This window comes from Symphalangus syndactylus, chromosome 11 (genome assembly GCF_028878055.3).
Source record: "Symphalangus syndactylus isolate Jambi chromosome 11, NHGRI_mSymSyn1-v2.1_pri, whole genome shotgun sequence".
Classification (NCBI taxonomy): Eukaryota; Metazoa; Chordata; class Mammalia; order Primates; family Hylobatidae; genus Symphalangus; species Symphalangus syndactylus.
Window position 1 is genome coordinate 83,098,553 of NC_072433.2, and position 24,503 is coordinate 83,123,055.

The following is a 24,503-nucleotide window of genomic DNA, read 5'->3' on the forward strand; positions in this document are numbered from 1 at the left end:
TATTCCCTATTGAGGGATGTAGATTAATACTACGTTAATGTCAACAAAATCTTCTAGGTAAATAGGAAGTATTTTATTAAAATGATAAAATAAATCTGTATTTCCCATAGTATTTTTTCCTTTTCCATATGCTTCATCAACTTTTAGGGCCTAGCAAGGGATGGGATGATCTATAATATTTTATTATATATTTTTGTGTGTATTTCTTTAAGATCCTAGTGTTTGCTGCATCTGGAGCTAACCCCCTTAAAATTATTTTATCTCTAGCTTATTTTATCCAGCTCTCTTCCTTTTTATTTGAGCAAAAGGAATTGACCATTGTTTTATTCAGCTGTCTTCTGTTTCTTTTGAGCAAAAGGACTGAGGGTTATGCCTGGCCCACCTCAGGCACCCATGGATATTGCTACATTTATTCCTCCTAGCACTCTGAGAATTTTATCACCAGAGCAACTGAGAGCTGCTGCTTATGTCTCTAAGAAAGTAAGGCTACCTAATTTTAATGAAGATGAGCTGTTTGAGTGCCCATTATTGATTACTCGCTTGGATAATTTTGTCACTTTAGTAGATTAAGATATAAAGAATGTGGTGGGAGCCGCCAGCACACAAGGTGCCACCAGGTGGGGGAGAGGCGGAGGGAGGGGACGTGGCTCATCGCCATGTGTGTCTTGCATTCTGTCCCTCACTGGCCGCTGACCTGTCTGACTGCACAAGCTCTGCTGCTGCTGCCCCATAGAAATACTTGGATTACCCAGTCTTTCCGCAGATGAGACCAGGATACTAGGATCCTCATCTCACTTGGGCTTATGCCAAAGATGTAAAATTTGGTGCAGGTGCCTGAGCCTTAATTCTTCAAGGTGTCGACCTTTTAGCCGGTGCCGTAGCTGCTACAGTGGGGCCGAAGGGAAGAACTGTGATTATTGAATGAAGCTAGGGAAGTCCCAGAGTAACAAAAGATGGTGTGACTGTTGCAAAGTCAGTTGGCTTAAAGGATAAATATAAAAATATTGGAGCTAAGCTTGTTGCCGGTAACACTAAGATGTTGCCAATAACACAAATGAAGAGGCTGGGGGTGGCACCACCACTGCTACTGTGCTTGCACTCCCTATGGTCAAGAAAGTCTTTGAGAAGATTAGCAGAGGTGCTAATCCAGTGAAAATCAGGAAAGATATGATGTTAGCTATTGATGCTCTAATTGCTGAACTGAAGAAGCAGTCTAAACCTGTGATAACCCTTGAAGAAATTATTCAGGTTGCTATAATTTCTGCAAATAGAGACAAAGAAATCAGCAACATCATTTCTGAAGCAATGAAAAGGGTTGTCATCACAGTAAACAGTGGAAAAACACTGAATGATGCATTAGAATCACCATATCTAATTTTGCCTACCTTATTAATACATTGAAATTTTTGTGTATCTTATTAATGCATCGAATAATTAGGCTAAATTTTTGCATAACTTATTAATACATCAAAAGGTCAAAAACGTGAGTTCAAAGATGCCTATGTTCTGTTGAGTGAAACAGAGATGTCTAGTGCCCAGTCTATTGTACCTACTCTTGAAATTGCCAGTGCTCACTATAAGCCTTTGGTTGTCATTGCTGAAGACATTGATGGAGAAGCTCTACGAACCTTCCTTTTGAATAGGCTAAAAGTTGGTCCTCAGGTTATAGCAGTAAAAGCTCCAGGTTTGTTGACAATAGAAAGAACCAGCTTAAAGATGTGGCTCTTGCTATTAGTGGTGCAGTGTTTGGAGAAGAGGGGTAGGCCTCATAACACAGGAAAAGTTGGAGAGGTCATTGTGACCAAAGGTGATGCTATGCTCTTTAAAGGAAATGGTGACAAGTCTTGAATTGAAAATTGTATTCAAGAAATCATTGAGCAGTTAGATATCACAGCTAGTGAATATGAAAAGGTAAAAGTGAATGAATGGCAAAACTTTAAAATGGAGTAGCTGTGCTGAAGGTTGGTGTGACAAGTGATGTCAAAATTAATGAAAAGAAAGACAGAGTTACAGATGCCCTTAATGCTATAAGAGCTGCTACTGAAGAAGACACCATTCTGGGATGGGGTTGTGCCTTGCTTCAGTGCATTCCAGCCTTGGACTCATTAACTCCAACTAATAAAAATAAAAAATTGGTATAGAAATTATTAAAAGAATACTCAACATTCTGGCAGTGACCACTGCTAAGAATGTAGGTGTTGAAAGATCTTTGGTAGTTAAAACAGTTGTGCAGCGATCCTCAGAAGCTGGTTATGAGCTATGGTTGGAGATTTTGTGAATATGGTGGAAGAGGAATCATTGGCCCAACGAAGGATGTGAGAACTGCTTTATTAGATGCTGCTTGGGTGGCTTCTCCATTAATTACAGCAGAAGTTGTAGTCACAGAAATTCCTAAAGAAGAGAAGGACCCTGGAATGGGTGCGGTAGGTGGGATGGGAGGTGGCATTTCTGATTCCTAGAATAGGGCTTGACATTTATTAATGAACTGTGATAGGAAGCTCAAGGCAGTATTTCTCACCAGTAACTACAGAGAAATCATTTGAGGAAAATGACTGAGGAAAACGCTGGGTGATGTTTTTAAAAAATCACTACAACCATCAGTTACTGATTTCAGCTGACAATAAATAGCAGTTTACTGCTGTCATTGTTCATGCCTACAAATAATTTACTTTGTATTTTTGAATAAAAAGGCATTTTTACATTCCTGATACTGGGTGAAAGAGCCACGTACCAATGTACTGCTTTCAGCTTAAATCGCTGAGGCATTTTTACTACTATGCTGTTAAAATCAGGGTTTTAGTGCTTGCTAACAGCAGATGAGAAGTTAAGAAGCAGCTTTTCTGTGGAGAGTAAGAATAATTGTGTACAAAGTAGAGGAATACCCAATTATGTGACAACCTTTATTTAATACAGATTTGTTTAAAGTTAAAAAAGAATGAATTGTCAGATACCTTCAGTTATGCAAGAAAGATCGAAGGAGCTGTTTTCCAGTGAAAATCTGAGTAGAACTTTAGATGGGCAATTACTAAAAGGAAGATACAATCTAATCTAATGGTAGAATTGTGTAGCAGCTAATAATAGTCATTTACTTTTAAAAATATTTCCTCAGAAAGATGCACATTACTTTTAACTTTGGTCATCTGCCAAGACAGGGAAATGGAAACTTTCCAATGTACCTTCCGAGAAGCCAAGGCCAGCCCCGTGTGCAGTGTGAACCTGGGACGCTGAAAGTAGGGCAGCAAGAGTGACCTTGAGATACAGAAAAACAACTGGAAAAAAAGCTAACAAGAGGACACAGACTTTATATCATGCTTTCGTCATTTTAGAAAGACCTAAAACTGGCTCTAAGCCCCTCATATGATCACACCTTGATTTATTTGTTGCCTAAATAAAGATCCTAAGTGTCTATCTAAAGACAGCTTTCATAAATTGCTCATTATAGGTAGGGCACGCCTAGTCAGGGATAAAGCTCCTGGCGATTACAGAATTCTCTCATTAGCTTCTAGGAGAGAACTGTCTGTTGATGAAGACATTTACTAAAAGTGTTTGGTACGCTCTATCCATACCAGAGAAACACAGGAATAGATAATTTTGTACAATCATCTAAGAAACTTCTCATTTCAACAGAAAAGACTACATCCATTGTTAAGAAGAAATATGATTGGTAAATTAAAAAGTATTTCCACCTTTCTAAAATTAGCTTTTAAAAAAAAGTCTAGTTTATGGAGATTGAATCAGTTTCTACATTCTGAAAGAAGGAGAATGATGCCGCCGGAGATGGCTGAATGCTGTCTTCCAGATGACTTCCTGGGGGGCACTGGGGTCACCTGTGATTTAGGGTTGATTGGACTCACACTGAGCAGACTCTGCAAGATGGAGATAAGGCGGGGGAAAACCATTCCAGTGACCATTATAACAACCTAGGGCACTGCTTTTCATAACCAGAAAAAGAATTGGTAATCTGAAGGTTATATGGTGAACACGTGAGAGTAGTGTCTAGTGGTGTTTGATCCAGGGCATGGTACATTCTGGTAGATGTCTTCTGTCCTATAACATAGTGTTTGTATTAACCAGACCAAGCATCTCTGATCTTCCTAGATGTTCTAGCTACTGGTTCTATGGCCAGGGCTGACCAATCTCTTAACATTTGCACAGTATTTTATACAAATTAGGTACAGTGTACTCGATTAGGTATTTACTTCCCAAGTCATGAGTATGTTTTAGTCCTCTGTCTGCTCCTTTTTTTTTTTATCCTAGGTCCTCTTGATTGGAGTTTCGGATGTTCCCAAACCCCTCAGTCATCCCCTAAGACTCTGGAATTCTGGGTTATTCTCTAAATGACTAATCTCATTCTTTGTGTGTGTGCTTTAGAAGTTTAACTGTGAGAAGGAAGCCATAATTCTTGGCCGCAGGAGGAAACTTAAAATTTCCACTAATAAAGGATCTATGTTGTTACATTGCTGTGTCTCCTACAGTCCCTAGAACTGTGACTTGCCTTTAATAAATGGCTATTGGTAGTAAGATTAATGATCCTAAACTTGGGAATCCACCACTGAAGCATAAATGCACGTGAAGAAGACTTTGCCTTGTAATAAACTTGTGAAAGGAAAGAGGGTCCATCTCTTTGCCAGGGATGTTCATTTTGCAGCATAGTTTGAGAGCAATCTTTTTCAAGTAAATTGAATATGAATGCCTGGCCCCATCACACATCGATGAATTAGGGGTTGTCTCCCATCCCCACCTTTTCTCTTTTGCTGTGTTATAAAATAGCTACCAAATTTGCTTATAATTTGCATGGGAGGCATTGGCATCAAACATTATGTTAGCATAACTCACTGAAAAGATTTTCAAAGGGAATATGTAACACATGAAAATATGTGTCATATTAAAAAAGAGAGATAAGCAATGATGTGGCGAATCCTTGCTCTTCCTAATCTCGTGCTTTTCTTCCATGATTCTACTTACTGCAGGCACCTGCTCCCCTTTCACCCTTTATGCAGGGGCTGGGGTCAGGAAGGGCTGGCTGGATGTCTGTGCTGATGATGTGCAGCAACTGCTGTGGTGCTCTTCATTGCTTCCCTAGCTCTAAAACCAAGTCTTCTTGGGAGTCAGAATCAGGGAACAGCAGGAATGGTGGAGGCAGGATCCGGCAGCAGCTTCTCTAAGGCCAGCTGTAGGCGAGGCACACCAGCACCTGAGAGTTGGGGAGGGGAGCTGTAGACAGCAGCAGCAGTGTCATTTCGTCAGGATGGGCCCCAGTTCCAGCTTTGGCTTTGCGTCCTGACCAGTGTGTCTGTGAGCAAGTCACCTGACATTTCTTGTCTTCAAGTCTCGTTTGTGAAGTGAAGAGGGTGACGAACCACACAGATAACAAAAGGTTCTTTTTAGTGGTAAGAGTTATGTAACTAATAGCCATCCTTCTTTGATTCTTCTTGCACTACTTGCAGGGTAGCAGTGAGAAAACTAAGAAGAAATTTTGAGTTAGAAGTTGAGTGAATTCTTGCTCCTTTCATGGTTAAAATATGTGACCACTAGCCCATTGAATGGAATGGAGCATGTTTTTTTTTTTTTTTTTTTTGAGACAGAGTCTCACTGTGTCGCCCAGGCTGGAGTGCAGTGGCACGATCTTGGCTCACTGCAACCTCTGCCTCCCGGGTTCAAGCGATTCTCCTGCCTCAGCCTCTCAAGTAGCTGGGATAACAGGCGCCCGCCATCATAACCAGCTAATTTTTGTACTTTTAGTAGAGACAGGGTTTCACTGTGTTGGCCAGGCTTGTCTCGAACTCCTGACCTTGTGATCCGCCCACCTCGGCCTCCCTAAGTGCTGGGATTACAGGCATGAGCCACCGCACCCGGCCTGGAGCGTGTTTGAATTTGCCTCACTGTGGTCACTCTGGAAGCAGGCTCAGCTTACCAGGGCCATTTCTCTGATGTACCTTTGGAATTCTTCCAAAATGTATAGGGAGAAGTAGAAAAACCAGAGGCATTCTGAGTGAGAAATAAGCAGATGACTCAGCAAATCACCAATCTGTTTCATCTCCTTGAATAGCAAATAGTTGAATTTCATGAAGAAACTTTAATTTTTTCTGTTTATGAAAGTCATATACGATTGTTTTAACCAAGTGTGCACAGAATGATCACACTTATAGAAAATGTCTGTTTTGTTTATAAGTTAATTAAAAAGGTCAGGAAAGTTATATTCCATATTGTGAACAGTGGTCATCTTTAGAAAATGAAATGGGTGGCCAGGTGCGGTGGCTCACGCCTGTAATCCCAGCACTTTGGGAGGCCGAGGTGGGTGGATCACAAGGTCAGGAGGTCGAGACCATCCTGGCTAACACGGTGAAACCCTGTCTCTACTAAAAATACAAAAAATTAGCCGGGCGAGGTGGCGGGCGCCTGTAGTCCCAGCTACGCGGGAGGCTGAGGCAGGAGAATGGCTTGAACCCCAGGGGGCGGAGCCTGCAGTGAGCCGAGATCGCGCCACTGCGCTCCAGCCTGGGTGAAAGAGCGAGACTCGGTCTCAAAAAAAAAAAAAGAAAATGAAATGGGCATGGTGATTAGAAAAATTTTGTATGTGCTCATTGTAGGACAGTCAGATAACATATAAAGATGCAAAAAATAAAAAATAAAAATCACCCATAATCCTATGCCCCAATAACAATCACAGTTTGATTTTGGCATAATTTCCCTCAAGTCAGTTTTCCTCTGCTTAGAAAAAGGGGCTGGGAAAATAGATACTGTGTACTCAATTGTGTCTTTTATTTTTAAACTTATGTCTTAAGCACTTTACACTGGATTAAAAACCCCTTGTTAACTAACATTTTTAATGTTATTATATGGCTATATCCTATTTTTTTACTATAGGTGTAAATTTAGGTATCTCCTTTATTTTCATTATTAGAAATAACAGCTGCATTGAAGATTTAATGTAAATATCTCACTCTGAAATTAGGATTATGCCCTTGGAATAGATTCCTTGTCAAAGAATAGGAACATCTCTAAGACATCATAAATGCTATGAAATTGTATATGTCCAGAAACATTGCACTAATTTACATTCCCATTGTCAGTGTATGAAAGTGCTTGTTTTCATACAAACAAATCCTCGTCAGCATTAAGTATGCTTATATCTTAATTTTTCTTGCAAATTTGATACTACTGTGTGTTTTTAATCTTCTAGTCTAGAATCAAGAAGTTCAGACTGTGCAAATCAAAATCCAAATCTCTTCAGATCCATTGAATCTTTTAGTATTGAGACATTTGTAGTACGTATATATATGATAGCATTGACTCTGGCCGCAACTCTGCTAGAGATTGTATATGTAAATCTCAAGTCTTGAAACAGTGTTGTATTTTGGTATTGGTATTCACAGCCCTCCTTGCCACATGATGGTGGAGCAGAGATTTGCACTTTAACTCAAAGGCGAGCGTGAGAGTGCTTAAAACACCTGGTTAGTGCACCTAGAAAAATTAGATTGATTTCAGAATGGCACAATCATAACTGTTGCTCTATTTAAAGTCAAACTGCATTCTCTCATATATCCTATTTTACATTCTTGTCATTAAGGGTTAAGTACCCTTAATCTAAAACTCAAAATCCAAAATGCCCTAAAATCCAAGATTTTTTGAGTGCTGATGTGGTGCTCAAAGAAAATGCTTATTGGAGCATTTTGGATTTTGGATTTTTGGATTAGAGATGCTAAACTATTAAGGAGATTAGAGATCCTAAACTATTAAGAATGTGTGTATATATATATACTATTAAACATTCTTAATAATATATGTATATACATATCTCTCTCTTTCTCTCAAATATTCCAAAATCTAAAAAAAAATGGAAATGTTGAAACATTTCTGGTCTCCAGCATTTAAGATAAGGGCTACTCAACCTGTGCCAGGCATGAAGGTTTGCTTTTTAGATCATGTTAATGCCTCTCAGTGTGACAGCCTTTAGGCTCTATGGTTTTGAATTGTAGCTAAATTATTAACAGACAACTAAATTTTAATGTCACTCTGAAAAATGAATGTCTAATTTTGGGGGCTGTAAATGGGAATAGCAATTGGAAGTGTGAAAGTACTTCTCACTTTATCATTGATGTGTAATCTAAATGTTTTACACCAAACCAAAAAAAAAATTGGGAAGGAAAATATTTTTATATTTTAAATTTATGTCAAACTTAAGACAGACCCTCAAAGTAAGGGTCGGTAACCAGTCTCAATTATAAACTTTTTTTTAAGTTACGGTGAAGTCTTCAGATAAATTTACAGTTTTTTTTGCTATACACTTTACTTAAAATATTTATGATGCAAAATACACACTTCAAAAGATTCATAGTTGTGAAATAATTCACATTGGAATGTAACTTTGATATTATCAATACAAATTTATGTGAAGTAATTGGAATAATAATTTAAAAATTAGATGATTATCCATTTAAATGTAATGTTTTGGCTGGGCATGGTGACTCATGGCTGTAATCCCAGCACTTTTGGAGGCCAAGTTGGGTGGATCACCTGAGGTTGGGAGTTCAAGACCAGCCTGGCCAACATGGTGAAACCCCGTCTCCATTAAAAATACAAAAATCAGCCAGGCAAGGTGGCACACGCCTATAATCCCAGCTACTCGGAAGGCTGAGGCACAAGAATCGCTTGAACCTAGAAAGCAGAGGAAGCTGTGAGCTAAGATCATACCACTGTACTCTAGCCGGAAGACAGAGTGAGACTCTGTCTCAAAAAAATAATAATAAAAATAAAAAATAAAATAAATTTTAAAAATGCAATTTATTTTATAATTATATTTTGTAATTATTTCATACAATAATAATAAATTTGAAGTCACATGTAATAAGTCTTTGGCTTCTTTACTCCAGTTTTGAGCGTGAATATTAACCTCATGAGAGGTTTAAGGAAAACTAAATGAGAATGGAATCTATGGAACAATTTAGACCAGAACTGATATACTGAGGCACCTTGATGAGGTGGTAGTGCCATGAGTCAGAAAGACCTGGTTAAGGTCTTTGCTTGGTTGCATACTTACTATGTAGGTTTGGCTATGTTACTTTACATTTCTGGTTCTTTTGGTTTTTTGCCTATAAAATAGGGATACTAATTTCTACTCTGTGGCGTGGTCACAGGGGTTGAGATAGTGCATACAAAGGACTAGCAGAGGCTTCACCTGCAGACTCCACAGGGGTTGAGATAGTGCATACAAAGGACTAGCAGAGGCTTCACCTGCAGACTCCACTCCTCTTCACCTGCAGTGGCAGCTAGTACCGGTGGATCGCTGTACTTTTTCCTGCTGAATCCACGTTCGCAGCCAATCTTTCCTTTAAATTGTCCCAGACCTTCACCAAAAACTGGCTGGAATTAGCCTAGGATAGAAAATGGGATACCATCCCTATGACAGGTGATCATCAAATATATATATTTTCTCTACCACTCCCAATTTGTTGTTTTGGCATGTAAAAAAAGTTACTATAGCAGTTCTAAAGTCAGTCTTGGTAAATATTTAGAGAGGTATGGATGTCCTTTTGATATGAGTCTCTGTCACATGAAGAGTTCTTTAGAAAATTACATTCCCTCGCCGTTTACTTAGCTAGTACATATTTTGGATGTCTCTTGAGCTAGGTAGGTATCATTTTTTAGGAATGAAACCAAAAACAGTTCTAAAAATTTCACTTTTGAAACCTGGAAAGTAGTATGAAGAAAGTGTGACAAATGTATTTTAGTAAACAGTCAAAACAAAGATCCTTGATAATCTATGTAAAGTGACTAGAAAACTTGGGCTTTTCATTTTTGTTTCACTCTTGTAGTTCTTTTCCTTAGAAAAAAATTCTTAAAATTGTAACATCAAATGAATACTACAAAGAAAAGATAGTTTGACCTTGACAGTTTTAAGGAACATGATTATCTTTTAACTAGAAAATGCTATCTGCCTTTTCCTTAAGTAATTTCTTTACCTGTATCCTATTGCCAGTTAGTACATAAACCATAAACCGCATTATGTTCCTTCAGCATATTTTTATATACAGTGTTGAAAGATCTAACCATACTAAACCATATTACAGTTTCACAACAGAACGATTTATAACATCAAAACAGTAGTTTAAAGAGGTGAAAAACTGAAGTTGATGTTTTCTTAACAGGAAGTGTAATGGTTTTCCAAACTAAATTCCAACCTTGAAATAGGCTTAAAAATGCTTAAAGGCACAGTTGGCCGGGTGCAGTGGCTCACGCCTGTAATGCCAGCACTTTGAGAGGCTGAGGTGGAAGCATCACTTGAAGCCAGGAGTTCAAGACCAGCCTGGCCAACACAGCAAAGCCCTGTCCCTAGTAAAAATACCAAAAAAGTTAGCCAGGCAAGGTAGCGCATGCCTGTAATCTCAGCTACTTGGGAGGCTGAGGCATGAGAATCATTTGAACCTGGGAGGCGGAGGTTGTGGTGAGTGAGATTGTGCTACTGTACTCCAGCCTGGACGACAAAGCAAGACTCTGTCTCAAAAAAAAAAGTACAGTTGTTCCTTAATGTCCATAGGAGATTGGTTCCAAGGACCTCCTGCAGATACCCAGATCCGCTACGCTCAAGTTCGTGATATTAAACGGCTTAGTATTTGCATGTAACGTATGCATATCCTCCTGCATACTTAAAATCATCTCTAGATTACTTACGATACCTAATACAATGTAAATGTTATATAAATAGTTGTTATACTGTATTGTTTAGGGAATAATGACAGTTTTTTAAAAGCTTTGTATATGTTCAATACAGTTGCAGGGTTTTTTTTTTTCTGAATATTTTCTACTCTCTGTTGGTTTAATCTGTGGATGTGGAACCCATGGATTCGGAGAGCTAACTGTACTGAGTGTTTTGTTGCTGAGTTTTGCAACTCTGTTATAACCAGATTATCAACAATTTCTGTTAAAATTTCAAGGTTACTTATCAAATTCTACCCCCATCAACTATCTACTTGGTATTTTTTGGTAGATCTTAAATCCCTGTGCTTAACCCAAGTGATAGATCATCCAGTTTATTTAAGTCCTGCTTCTAATTTTTAAAAGAATAGTGCCCTATTTATCTTTAACATTTTAAAACCTTACAGTTACAAGTCAAATGGCATGACCTGTTTGTATTCTTTATTAACTGCTGTATACAAATATAGCCAGCATGCTTTAATTATGGAAACTGGTCCTTCCCGGTGGAGGGACACTGTCACAGTGAGGAGAGGAGGGGAGTGTGCCTGCCAGGAGGTGAGTGTTGACTGGGTGGGAGGGCTTCCCAAGTTACTTCCCTGCTCCTCAGGTAGGTGTGGCTGTGCAAATGGCAGTGCCAAGCAGTAGGCTCAGAGCTGGCAGTCCCAGGTGTTGCTTATAGATCCTGAGTGATTATTGGCTTTGGAAAAAGCCACTGGGCTTAGATGTAACTCTTTTCTTCTTTCCTGAGTCAGGAGATGTTTTGCTTGGATTTAAAAGGGATGAAGAACCCAATAATTGTAAATGCTTTAGAGAAAACTATATATCCCTGATGAGTATGAGATTTTAGAGATATGTAGGTAAACTCTTGGGCAGGGCTGAGTGGTTTGGTTTGGTTGGAGAGTTACTTTCTGGAATGTGACAGCTTTGTCACTCACACTGGCTGTGGTGTCTTCTATGAAAGTAAAAACTGCTCCAAAGCAGAGGTAGCTTTGTCTTCCTCCTCTTTGTATCTTCAATTCCACGTGCAATGATTGGCACGTGCTGATTCTCGGTAATAATCTGTTGAAGTGATCCAGGCTGAACTGAAGGCTGGCAGTGTGTATTCGTGGTTTTCTAAGGTGGTGGAAGTAGAGAGCCCTGGCCACCCATGGCCCTATCCAGAGCTGCCTTTGTGTGGTGCAGCAGTAGCTAGAGAGCCTAGCAAGCTTTTCCTAGAGAGTCAGTTCAGTTCAGTGAGTTCAGTGAGCAGTATGGGCTGAGAGAGCCCTCAAAATTCAACGTAGCGCTGGCTCTGCCCGCGGCAGGCATTGTTCATGTAAGACAGAATGGTTGCCTGGGGAAGTAGTGTGCTGGGGAGACTGCAGGGGTTAAGGTCATCCTCTTCCAGATTTTCCTCAAGTCTGAAATGCTCTCCTTGGCTCCACAAGAGATCCTCTTGCTATTCTACTGTGGTGTATGGACTGCTTATGGTTTACTTCTTACAGTTTCCTGTTTCAGATAAGGGGAAGCATGGCCAAGATGGTTCTGTGAGTCAGGCCCAGAAGGGTAATGGGGTTTTCTTGGGAGGCACATGGGCACGGGTAGTATTATTAATATTTCAAGCCAATTGGAAAGGATCCAATTGTTTCATTATATATATATATATATAATGAAAATATATATACAATTGTTTCATTATAAAAATATGAAGCAAAATATTTCATTTCAGTGTTTCTATTTCTGGAAATACAAACTAAGTAACAAATAGTTGTCTGACTTGCAAATTGTTGGTTTCAAGGTCAACATCTGAACTTTCTTTATTGCTCCCTTTAAAATTAAGTAGTTTCTGGATTAATGGTAGTTACCACTCCCAAATTCAGATCCTGCATATCAGCCTAGCTGTTTCTAATGTAGTAGTCTAATTAGAAGGAAAATTGCTGGAATAACCCTGCAGGTTTATCTCACTTGTTTCTTGTTTCCCTTTTGAACCTTTCAGGTACGACAGTGCCAGCCCACAGGGCCATCCTGGTGGCCCGTTGTGAAGTGATGGCAGCCATGTTTAATGGCAATTACATGGAAGCAAAGAGTGTCCTGATTCCTGTTTATGGTGTTTCCAAAGAGACTTTCTTGTCATTTTTAGAATACCTGTACACAGACTCCTGCTGCCCAGGTTAGCAATACAAATGTTGATAGTATCTCAGAATTCTTTCTTTTGTTGCCACCCATTTTGTTAAATTGCATTCTGTGAAATCTATTTTCATTTAAGATTTATTAGTTGACATCATGGAATGTACTTAGCAGTTAGAGGTGGTGCTGGAACAACAATGAATTTTCATTCAGTTCAAGTGGAAGTGCAGTGATTGGGTGCCTTTTATGGGTCTCTGACACCGGCACAAGTTCACATGTCTCAGCCAGCACCTACAGCATGGGGATCACTGTAGGCAACCGAAAATGGAGGTGTCTTGTGGTACCCATGGCTACTGTAATTCTAGAGATCGGGGCAGATTGTTACTTGGAGCGCTGTCTCTTCCACAAGAAGAGGAGGGTTGCGCAACTGCTTTGATGTCTGTGACTTCTGATTGGGGCACTTTTAAGGACTTTCAATATTCTGAGACTTTTTTGGTCTTCCTTCTGCCCAGAGGATGTGGGATTTGTAAAGGCCTCCTTCTGACTTCTGCTAAAGTCAGAAACTCCTCAAACTGACTTCTCTGAAAACTTTTCTTGAGATGTTTAGAATGCCCAGTGGACTATAGGATTCATTTCCAAATTCACTGACCAAGGACTATCTTTGACCAGGAACCAGACATCTGTGGCAGCTCTAGGTTGGAACAAATCCAGCAGGGTTCTTCTAGCTGGAGGTGCTTGAAGAAATAGCAAAATTTTTTCTACAGGCCTGGAGCCTTGCTTGGGATGCTGGCAGAGAGGCCCTCTGTGAGTAGTCTTCAGCCTTTGGCCACCAGATGGCTCCCACCACAAGCACAACTAGATTCGGCCCCGTGGAGCTCAGTTCAGGAGCCTGAGACCTTGATTAGAGAACCTGGTCAGGCACCCTAATAAACATAAAAAGCAAACACATATTTCAAGCCAGACCTCTCTTCAGATTCACTGCTTTAATTTTTGGAATGGAAAGGTTTTCTTACATTGGGTATTGAAATAAGTTTTAAACAAGTCATGAGCCCTCTAGTGAAAAATTTTAGAAGTTCAAAAAGAAGCAAATTTATTTGTTTTGATTAAATTAACTCTGGGCTTGCAGCTTGCTGTAGAGTATTTTGGAGCCAGTTGCAGTTGTTTCTGTCAGTGTTAAAGACTGACTTATGGCCAGGTGCAGTAGCTCATGCCTGTAATCCAAGCACTTTGGAAGGCTGAGGCGAGCAGATCACCTGAAGTCAGGAGTTCAAAAACAGTCTGACCAACATGGTGAAACCCCTTCTCTACTAAAAATACAAAAATTAGCTGGGCGTGGTGACGTGCGCCTGTAATCCCAGCTACGCGGGAGGGAGAGGCAGGAGAATCGCTTGAAGCTGGAAGGCAGAGGTTGCAGTGAGCCAAGATGGCGCCACCACACTCCAGCCTGGGTGACAGAGTGAGACTCCATCTCAAAAAAAGACTTAGTATTTTTGCCTGATAAAAATGAAAGCATTTGTTCTTTTTGGAAATAAAGCTTATTGTTTATTATTTCATTGTTGGCAAATTTGTATATTAAATTTACAAATTGACCAGATTTGGAATAATAGGAAAATTTGATTTTCAGTCATCCTCTCACTCGAGTAATTGAAGCTGCTAATATTAAGTTTTACCTTGCTAATTAGAAAATATTACAGAGGAAAGCAGTAATAATGATAGGATGTTTAAAAATTGGCAAAAGTGTGTTAGGGAAAAATGAGTTAAAATGAATAATCAAAAAGTTAAGCCAGATACTGGAATCTATGCATTGGGAAGATCACAGAAGACAGGTAATGTTATTATGTTAAATATTCACCATACACAGTGTTCTTGGTTCCATAGCTGCAAAAGAATGTAAGAATGTAAGGAGGGATAAGAACGAGAATTACATGAAAAACCAGATTTCTAGGGAAGTATTGAAAAAACCCCCAGCCAAACTGGGTGGTTGCCAGGGGCTGGGGAAAGGGGGAAACAGGAAGTTAGTGTTTATTGGGTACAGAGTTTCAGTTTGGGAAGAAGAAACATGTTCTGGAGATGGTGGTGGTGATGACTGCACAGCAGTGTGAATGTACTTCATGCCAATGAATCATATACTTAAAAATGGTTAAAATGGGCCAGGCATGGTGGCTCATGGCTGTAATCCCAGCACTTTGGGAGGCCGAGGCAGGTGGATCACGAGGTCAGGAGATCGAGACCATCCTGGCTAACACGGTGAAACCCCGTCTTTACAAAAAATACAAAAAAAATTAGCCAGGCTTGGTGGTGGACGCCTGTGGTCCCAGCTACTCAGAAGGCTGAGGCAGGAGAATGGCGTGAACCTGGGAGGCGGAGCTTGCAGTGAGCCAAGATCGCACCACTGCACTCCAGCCTGGATGACAGAGTGAGACTCCATCTCAAAAAAAAAAAAAAAAGGTTAAAATGGTAAATTTCATGTTATATTTATTTTATCACAATAAAAACAAAACAACAAACCAACCAACCAACCTGAAGACTAAAGTCAAGAAAAAAAAATGGCAAGGATCTAGTTTAGCTAACAGAAAGATTTACCGGATAGTCCTGGAATTAATTTTTAAGGGCAATTATAGAATCACCTTTTCTGAAGAAAATTTAAAAAAATAGATTCACTTCTGAGTATGAAGGCTTAAATGGATTCTTTTAATTTATTTTTACTTTTTTATTTATTTACTTTTATTTTATTTTATTTTTATTTTTATTTTTATTTTTTTTTGAAATGGAGTATCACTCCATTGCCCAGAGCTGCAGTGCAGTGGCATGATCTCCGCTCACTGCAACCTTCGCCTCCCAGGTTCTAGTGATTCTCATGCCTCAGCCTCCCTAGTAGTTGAGACTACAGGCGCCCGCCACCACACCTGGCTAATTTTTTTGTATTTTTAGTAGAGACAAGGTTTCACCATGTCGGCCAGGATGGTCTTGATCTCTTGACCTTGTGATCTGCCCACCTCAGCCTCCCAAAGTGCTGGGATTACAGGCGTGAGCCACTGTGCTCGGCCTTCTTTTTAAAATGGAATAATAGGCCGGGTGTGATGGGTCACATCTGTTATCCCAGCACTTTGGGAGGCTAAGGTAGAAGGATCATTTGAGCTCAGGAGTTCAAGACCAGCCTGGGCAACATAGTGAGACCTGTCTCTACAAAAAAAAAAAAAGAAGAAGAAGAAGAAGAAAGGAAAGAAAAAAAGATAAAATGGAGTAAAAGTGCAGAATGCTGACTCCCTCAAGGCTTTTCCTAAGCATTCTATTTTATGGTTGATGATACGGTCAGCATGTTTTTTTAATTGTTGTTTTTTGTTGGTGGGGGATGTTTAGGTCATTAAATAAATGGTTTTATCATCCACTTTCTCTCATGTCCCTTTTCTCATCAGCTGGCATATTCCAGGCCATGTGTCTCCTGATCTGTGCCGAGATGTACCAAGTGTCCAGACTGCAGCACATCTGTGAGCTGTTCATCATTACCCAGCTGCAGAGCATGCCAAGCAGGGAACTGGCATCCATGAACCTTGATATAGTTGACCTGCTTAAAAAGGCCAAGGTAATTGACTCTGTGTATCTGATAGCCCAATTTTTTATAAAATATTTTTCAAATTCTACTATTTTAAAATTTATCCTTTTTTAACATACGTTAATACTAGTCTTAGTTTGGAAGTTTGGCTAATGAGGCTAAAGTGCCTTCACAACAGTTTATCTGGCTAGATAATTTTGAAGCATTAGGGTTTGTGTGCAGTCCCTTTATAAGGAGGCAAAATGTCCAGATACGGAATTTTTTTAACTAAATAGTGGCCCTTAGCAGAGTCATTTGAATGAGGTGCTATACTGTGTCACATAGGCATTGTAGGAAATAGAATTTATGTTGAATTTCCCCAAACAATCACATCTTCAGGTTCCTAAAAGGGAAATGACAGAATTGGTCCATATATACTGATAGCAATGGTTAAGCTAAACTAATTTACTTCTTCATTTTTTCATCCATATAATGAACACATTTTGAAGTTTCAGTTGTATATAGGAGATATTGGTGTGCCTCATTTATCCTTGCAGAATGCCTTTTGTTTTCATGTCTCACCGTATTAGCAATCACTGCCGTATATATACATGCTTCTTCTGGGCCTCTTGTAAGCTCAGAGTCTTTTGTTTTCAATAATTATGTCATTACTGATTTTAGAGAACGGGGGTGGGGGAGTTACATAATTAAGTTAATTTTAAGTAACTGCAGTTACAGAGGCCCTAAATTATGAATCGGAGCCAGGACTGTAAATAAGCTAGGACTACTGTGTTGAAATCTACTTCCCAAACCCCCAGATGTGCTCACAGTCAAAAACCTGCCAAATCCTTATTCCCACTTTCTTTCATTCCTGGAAGCAGAAAGCTTATTCAGATGGGCCATCCTACCGTTGGCCATTCTGCCATTCCATCCACTGCCTGAGACAGTTTCAGGACTTGTGGTAGTTATGGCACACTTTTGTGTACTCAACTTGTGGTAAGCCAAGCCCTCTAGGTTTTTTTCACAGGAGTATATTTGTTCAATCACTACAGAGTGTCAGTACTTCTTGAAATATTATCTGGCATCCAACATATCTATACCTATCAACTTTGACATCCAGGGTTACAAAAGCATGACAACTTTTATCTCCATCCACATTGCTAAAATGGAGCCACATGATGGGGCAAATTCCAGATCTGTGACAGCTGAATGCTTGCCTCCAAGCTGAGAGGATTTCATTCATCAACACTTCTGTTTATAGAAGGGAATTTATTTAAAGCATCTAGGTCTTCTCCTACTATCTCCTTAACTATTTTGGACTTCATTTCTCTCATAATCAAGTCTTATGATCACCTATATTTAATTAGGGCTAAAAATAAATTTAAAAATTGAGTAGGGCCGGGTGCGGTGACTCACACCTGTAATCCCAGCACTTTGGGAGGCCGAGGCCGGCAGATCACAAGGTCAGGAGATCAAGACCATCCTGGCTAACACGGTGATACCCAGTCTCTACTAAAAATACAAAAAAAAAAAATTAGCCGGGCGTAGTGGCAGGCGCCTGTAGTCCCAGCTACTCAGGAGGCTGAGGCAGGAGAATGGCGTGAACCCGGGAGGCGGAGCTTGCAGTGAGCCGAGATCGTGCCACTGCACTCCAGCCTGGGTGACAGAGTGAGACTCCATCTCAAAAAAAAAAAAAAAATTGAGTAACACTCATCTCTTTTTGTAATATGTTTACATTCATCTCATGATAAATAAATAGCTCCCCTCCAAATTTAGTTTACAGTTTTTAAAATTCTTTCTAGTAGTTTCACAATCTCAGTTCATTTTTGATGTATCATTTTCATACTATTCTAACAAGTTGTTCATACTTTTTTAAAAATTGGACACAAGTTTCTTTTTCCTCATCTTTTAGTATCCTCTTAAATCGTTTATGTATAAGAGAACTTCCCGTGTGGTCCCATTGATTTCTTTAGATGCCTCCCCTCACTGCCCACCTACACTTGGTTCCTCATCAGAATCATTTTTGATTGCACTGTCGGAAATTCTTGACTTGTTTTCCCTGATTCTCTGGTTTGTGACTCTGTGATTATCCTTATCTTTTCCCCTTGAATTTAAAACAATCTAAGATACCAGCTCATTTTGAATTTTGTTTCTGAAGACTTTTTATTTTCTAAGATTAACCCTAAATTTACCAGTTTTCCTGTATTCTTTTCCTGGTGGTTCCTAATTTGGCAATTGTGAATTCCAGATAACAGAAGTTTTCTTCCCAAGTTTTCTTTGAAGTTCCTAGTTTGAGGTTTCACTTCACCAGTCAGTTCACCCTGCTGGTCAGAATTTGGTTAACTTTTCCCTTGCCATTTCTTTGACTTTTAGGAGTGAAATTGTCTTTTAGCAGAATTAGACACCCAATAGCTCTCCAAATAATCAAAATTTCTGAACACTCTGACAGTTTTGTACTGTATGTCAGGAAACATCATTCATACTTTCTTAGATAGATGAGCAGTGTGGGTATTCTCTCACTTCTCTGTCCTTTTCCCCTAACCTCTCTCAGTTCTCCACCATGATTTACCTTCAGGTTTCCATCAAGGAGGACTCTTAAAATACAAGATTTGAGGTGGGGATTCCTTATCTCTACTCCTGTTTAAACCCTATCTGTTCAAACTTTGGTGATTCCTGTGAAGTTGTATTTATTCTCGTATTAAAAATGTTAATGCATCTTCTTATTTATAATCTATATGTTAATATTTGGCTATCTGAGGCACAAGTTGTGTTTCTGAGAGTTTCCAGGTACTTTCTTGTGAGTTTATGGGTATTTTCTCCACGTTCTTCTTGTAGCTCTTAAGTTCTATTGCATTTGGTTTATGGCTTTTTAATGCCTTTTTAAAAATTCTGTTGCTTATTTCAGTTTGAATCCATTTTCTTACGTCAACACATATCCTTCTAAAACCTAGTTTTTATAGTGAGACATATTCCATTCCTGTTACAGAGTCCCTAGATTATGAATCTGGGCCAGGTTGGTACATTAGCTAGAACTGCTGTGTTGAAATCTACTTCCCAAACCCCCACATGTGCTACCAATTCCTCATTCCTCAGTTCTTTCATTCCTGGAAGCAGAAAGCTTATTCTTTGCAAAAGAATCCACAATAATAATATCTTAAATCTTGGTCAAAAATAAAATTCTTCATTTTTAAGCATGCTTTGTAGCCAACTGTTTATTTCTGTGACCTCCCTTTTCCTTCTCAATCACAGCCCTTAAGGCAATGTCCTAACCTCCTGGTGTTTTGTTATCTGCTCTGGGTTAATCATCTAATAGTAGTGGTGGCTTCTTTAAAAAGCTGAAGGTTCTTACTCTGTTCCCTTGAGATTGCACACATTCATCTGCTAAAAGATAAGGAGAGAAAAAACTGTTAAAATGTTATGTGGGATTAGATAAACTATAAAGTTATTTCCAGTTCAAAAATTCTGATTTTATATCATGAATATGAGGGACCTGTGAATTTGTGTTTAAATACTCTCACACTATACAGCTTTAAAAAAAAAAAAAAGCAAATCCTTGAGTTTTTTTAATTAGGGTTTGAGATTACTAATCTTTCTTCAATTTAGCATTACTTGTTGCTTATTTAATATTTTTGCATCTCCCTAGAAGAGCTATACTTAGCCAAAAGGTGGAAACAACCCAAATGTCCAGTGACAGGTGAAGAGATAAACAAAATGTGGTATATATGTACAATGGGATATTATTCAGCCTTAAGAAGGAATGAAATTTTGATATCTGCTACAACATGGATGAAACTTGGAAAATATTACCCTAGATGAGCCAAACATAAAAGGACAAATATTTTAGAATTTCACTTACATGAGGTAACTAGAATAGTGAAATTCATGGAGACAGAAAGTAAAACAGTGGGTGCTAGGACCTGGTAGGGATAGGGAGAAAACAGATTGTTTAATGGTACAGAGTTTCAGTTTGGGGTGATAGAAAAGGTCTGGAAATGGATAGTGGTGTTGGGTTGCCCCACCATGTGTTTGTACTTATTAATGACACTTAACTGTACACTTAAGGATTGTTAAAATGGTAAATTTTATGTTATACATATTGTACCACAATAATAATGAAAAAAAGAGTTCTATGCTTCTGTACCAAAGTTGCCTGCCAGCAAGTTACTGTCATCTGCATTGGTGGTTGGATGGATCAGTGGGTGTCACTGGATGGGCACCAAGGTGATGATGTCAGTGGCCTGCTTGCTTGGAGTTTTCCCTCCATTAGCAGCTGTTGGAACTCAGAATGAGGAGAATGGAGCTGGAAATCCTGCTCAGTTTACTGTACATCTCATTAAAAGCAAATATTTAGACACAGCTTCCTCTTAGAAACATTTACACATTAAAACCCATGCCTTCGGCCGATGGTGTTTCCTCCTCAAAACATTGTTTGGCTTGCTCCTCAGGTGAACTTGTTTTAACATTGCTCACCATCATCTGCTACACAGATACAGGTGCAGTTAGTGAAGTCCGTGGCTTTAGATTAAAAGCTTAAATTAAATCTTCAAGAACCTCAAATAGATGCAGCCATGCATTGCTTAAAGATGTTTGGCCACTCCGACAGCCATAGATTGTTATTCGCTGTTGGCTTGGTTTCTTCCGAGAATGTACTTTTAACATTATTTGCTAATAGTGCTCCCTCATCCTGTCTGCTGTCACAGTAGACTGAAAGCTGCATCAGGTAAAGGCACATTAAACATGAATATGGGCTCTCCGTGATTGCTCCGAGGCCATCCTCTTGATCTTATCATACTGGTGGCCATTATGTGCAATATTATTTCACTTTTCATTTTTCTTGCAGTTTCACCACTCTGATTGCCTTTCAACCTGGCTACTTCATTTCATTGCTACTAACTACCTCATCTTCAGTCAAAAGCCTGAATTTCAGGATCTTTCAGGTAGGTTGCTAATTTCTGTTTTGAAAAGAAAACTTTATGTTCTTTGTTCTTAGATTTGAGACATAAGTTGTAGAAGTAGTACTTTTAGCAAAATAAGAATAGTCCGTGTAATAAATTTCTTGTAAATTATGCAGTGTGGTAATTGAGGAAACAATTTATAGTCACCTGTGTTACATAAGTGGCTTAACCTGTGTTACACAAGAAGTTTTCTAATGATTATTTTATAGCTCCCATCCATTTTTAAACGCATTTTCTTTCCCTGAAATAGATAAGGTGACAAAATGTGTCCTCAGGTGGCATTTGGTTGTGAAAAATATCTTAGTTCTAACTACCTAAGTCAGTAGCAAAGTTTAAACAGTACAGATTTAAAAAATTTTTATAAAGGAATTTAACTCTTGTTAACTATATGATATATAGCTTTATTGTACTGGATGTCTGTATTTACTGAGTATATCTATATGGGAGTCCATTATATTACTTTGGAATAACAGTTTTTCATATATAAAAAATGTTGTGAAACTTACTGAGAGTATATGTAATATGCTTTCTAAGGTAAATTATAAAAATTAAAACCAAAATGTGAACTACTGAGTACTGCATAAAAAGAAAAAAATGAAAATATAATAGTTGTCAGAATAGACAGTTTAGATGCTGTGGTTTGCTCATGTTATTATCTAGCATAGACTCAAGGAAAATTTGAGCTAAAAAGAAAAGCAAGTGAAAGATTACCTGATCAAGGAGTTTCACACTCTGGACAAATAAATCTCTGTGGAGATAACCAAAGTGTCTTCTAGGGTGGGGGACAGAAAGTAGGGAGTAGGTGAGGAGAAGGAGAGAGAGAGGGAGTAAGGGAAAGGGAAAGAGAAGGCTAAAATTTACAGTTCTTGGACTCCTCCCTCCCTCCTTCAGTCATAGTAGTTCCACTTTATCTGTTTCATATCCTGAGTTCTATCTAAAATTTTACTCCGTAAAAAAGACTCTCCTGGTAAAAGACATAAAAATCATATGGTCGAGATGGTGATTCCACCTCGGTGCAATCCCAGCCAACTTGGGAGGCTGAGGCTGAAGGATCACTTGAACCCAGGAGTTTGAGTCCAGCCTGAGCAACGTAACAAGACCCCTGTCTCTAAAAGAAAAAAGAGTAAAAATCTCTTGTTTTTATTCAGCTGCTTGTTGTACAGTTAAAGGAAACCCAGGAACACACAGTCAGTTTTGGGAGATGTATTCATCCAATCAACAAACATTATATGTCTATTGGGAGCCTCCTTACACAAGTCAGCTATTAGTACAGTAGAGAAGCGTAATCACATCAAAACAAAACAACTGGTATTTATTAGCTATGTACTTTGTGCAAGGAAAAAGCAAAGTCAGTTCATAAAGATAAGGCTTGCGTATGCTTGCTGTCAGAAGGAACATTCTTCTATAGTTATTCTTTAAGTAGCTGCTTCTATAGTCATTTAAGAAGCTAGCTAAAAGTTAAATGAATTGCACTTTGGTCCTGGAGCCACTTTCATTATGCTACCTTAGGTCACTCTTATTTGTAAAAGAAGGATAAGTTTATTTTCTACTTACTACCTTGTATAGATATATGGTATATATGGAGTACTGTTACAACCTTGGGAGAAAGATGCTCTATAAATCCTTTTAGTTATGAATTTTCATTATATGGTATTGTCCAATTGCCTGTAAAGTATGTTATGACACCTGGCATGGTGCAAAGCAGGACTTCCAGTGTGATGTGAGGTGGCAGGCTAGGGAGGAGACGATGTGTCGATGTTGCCTTCTGTTCCTTTGATGGGAATTAAAAGGGAATAATGAGAACTCTCATTCTGCAGTGCCTCTTCCTGTCAAGGGTCCTGCTATGAGGTGTCATCCTCTTGGGCAGAGGAAAAAATCGCCTTTTGGATAAGGGAGAATTTAATTGTTTAAATCAATAGTGACTAACTGGCCATCTATGGTTTAGGTGTAGCCTGTCAACGTGTTTTATTGGGACCCCACAGTTAAAAATATATAGTACTGGTATTTAAAAATCACCATATTTTGGCTTCTTTTGAAAAATTGAAAGATCTGGCTACCCCAGGCCCATCATCCTAGTGGCAACATGTGGCTTGGTGCTGGCGGCCCACCTAAAGGAGCATGCCCTCTCCAGAGGGTCGCAGTCACTTCTGTCCAGTGCTTTACACCTTGTCCACTGCACACGGTCACTTGAAGTTGGGAAATGTTCTCGTCACAGTCACTCTACAGCTTCCTTATAGAACTGCCCATCTTCAGTTTCAAAAGTTCTCAAATTATTATTGGAATTCTATAACTTGTTTTCTGTTGACTGAGAATTTTTCATTTTTAGAGGTGTTTAGAAATCAAAAAGTGAGACTGGAAAAGATGTCATGTCAGTACAGGCACAGATACATCAGAACCCAGTTAAATAGGTCATTAAGTATTAGGTTTTTTTTTTTTTTTTTTTTTTTTTTTTTTTTTTGTGAATATAATCAGTATATTTGATGCACATTGCTTATCCTACTGCGTTGATCTAAGTGGAGGGTAAGAGCATGGCCTTCATAAAAATCATAAATTACTATATACTGGACTCATGAACACAAACAGCAGTGCACAGGAATATGTTACCCTTGGCATTTATGGATTCATTATTCTCACAGTTTAGCTCGATATTATGTGTTATGTGTTACGCGGTTTTGTTTGTTTTGTTTTGCTGGCTGCTAGAGCTCATCTCTAATAACTTTTCTCTGGTTTTTAATATTTACTGAGGGAGTAGCCTCGTGTCACCTTTGCTTCCTATTGAAACTTAGAGCTGAGCAGCTAGTTTGTATGGTCATGCAGCCTGAATCAAGACCCTATTAGTCTGACTTATAATAGATGAGGTTAAACAGTAGATGGAGAATCAAGTGATTCTCCTACCTCATCCTCCTCAGTAGCTGGGATTATAGGCATGCGCTGCCACACCCGCTAATTTTCTTTTTCTTTCTTTTTTTTTTTTTTTTTTGGTAGAGACGGGGTTTTGCCATGTTGGCCAGGCTGGTCTCAAACTCCTGACCTCAAATAATCCGCCTGCCTCGGCCTCCCAAAGTGGTGGGATTACAGACATGAGCCATCGCGCCTGGCCTCCAGCAAGGTCTTTATGATCTGTATCTTGTGTCGACCTCCTATCTCATTCTGTAACCTAGAATGCCTAACTGTCTGGGAATGCAGCCCAGTAGGTTTCAGCCTCATTGTCCCCA

At 39.1% G+C, this 24,503-nt stretch overlaps 1 protein-coding gene and 1 pseudogene across 4 annotated transcripts in view; both read left to right on the plus strand.

Moving 5' to 3' along the window:
- RHOBTB3 (Rho related BTB domain containing 3) overlaps window positions 1-24,503 on the plus strand; it is an 87,148-nt gene that overhangs the window by 37,586 nt on the left and 25,059 nt on the right. For all 4 annotated transcript variants that reach the window (XM_063612380.1, XM_055233373.2, XM_055233374.2 and 1 more), the window contains exons 9-11: window positions 12,671-12,844; window positions 16,218-16,384; window positions 21,174-21,270. In XM_063612380.1, coding sequence (XP_063468450.1) covers window positions 12,671-12,844; window positions 16,218-16,384; window positions 21,174-21,270 — 438 coding nt within the window. The remainder of the gene's footprint in view (window positions 1-12,670; window positions 12,845-16,217; window positions 16,385-21,173; window positions 21,271-24,503) is intronic.
- On the plus strand, window positions 1,033-5,655 carry LOC129457831 (60 kDa heat shock protein, mitochondrial-like; annotated as a pseudogene).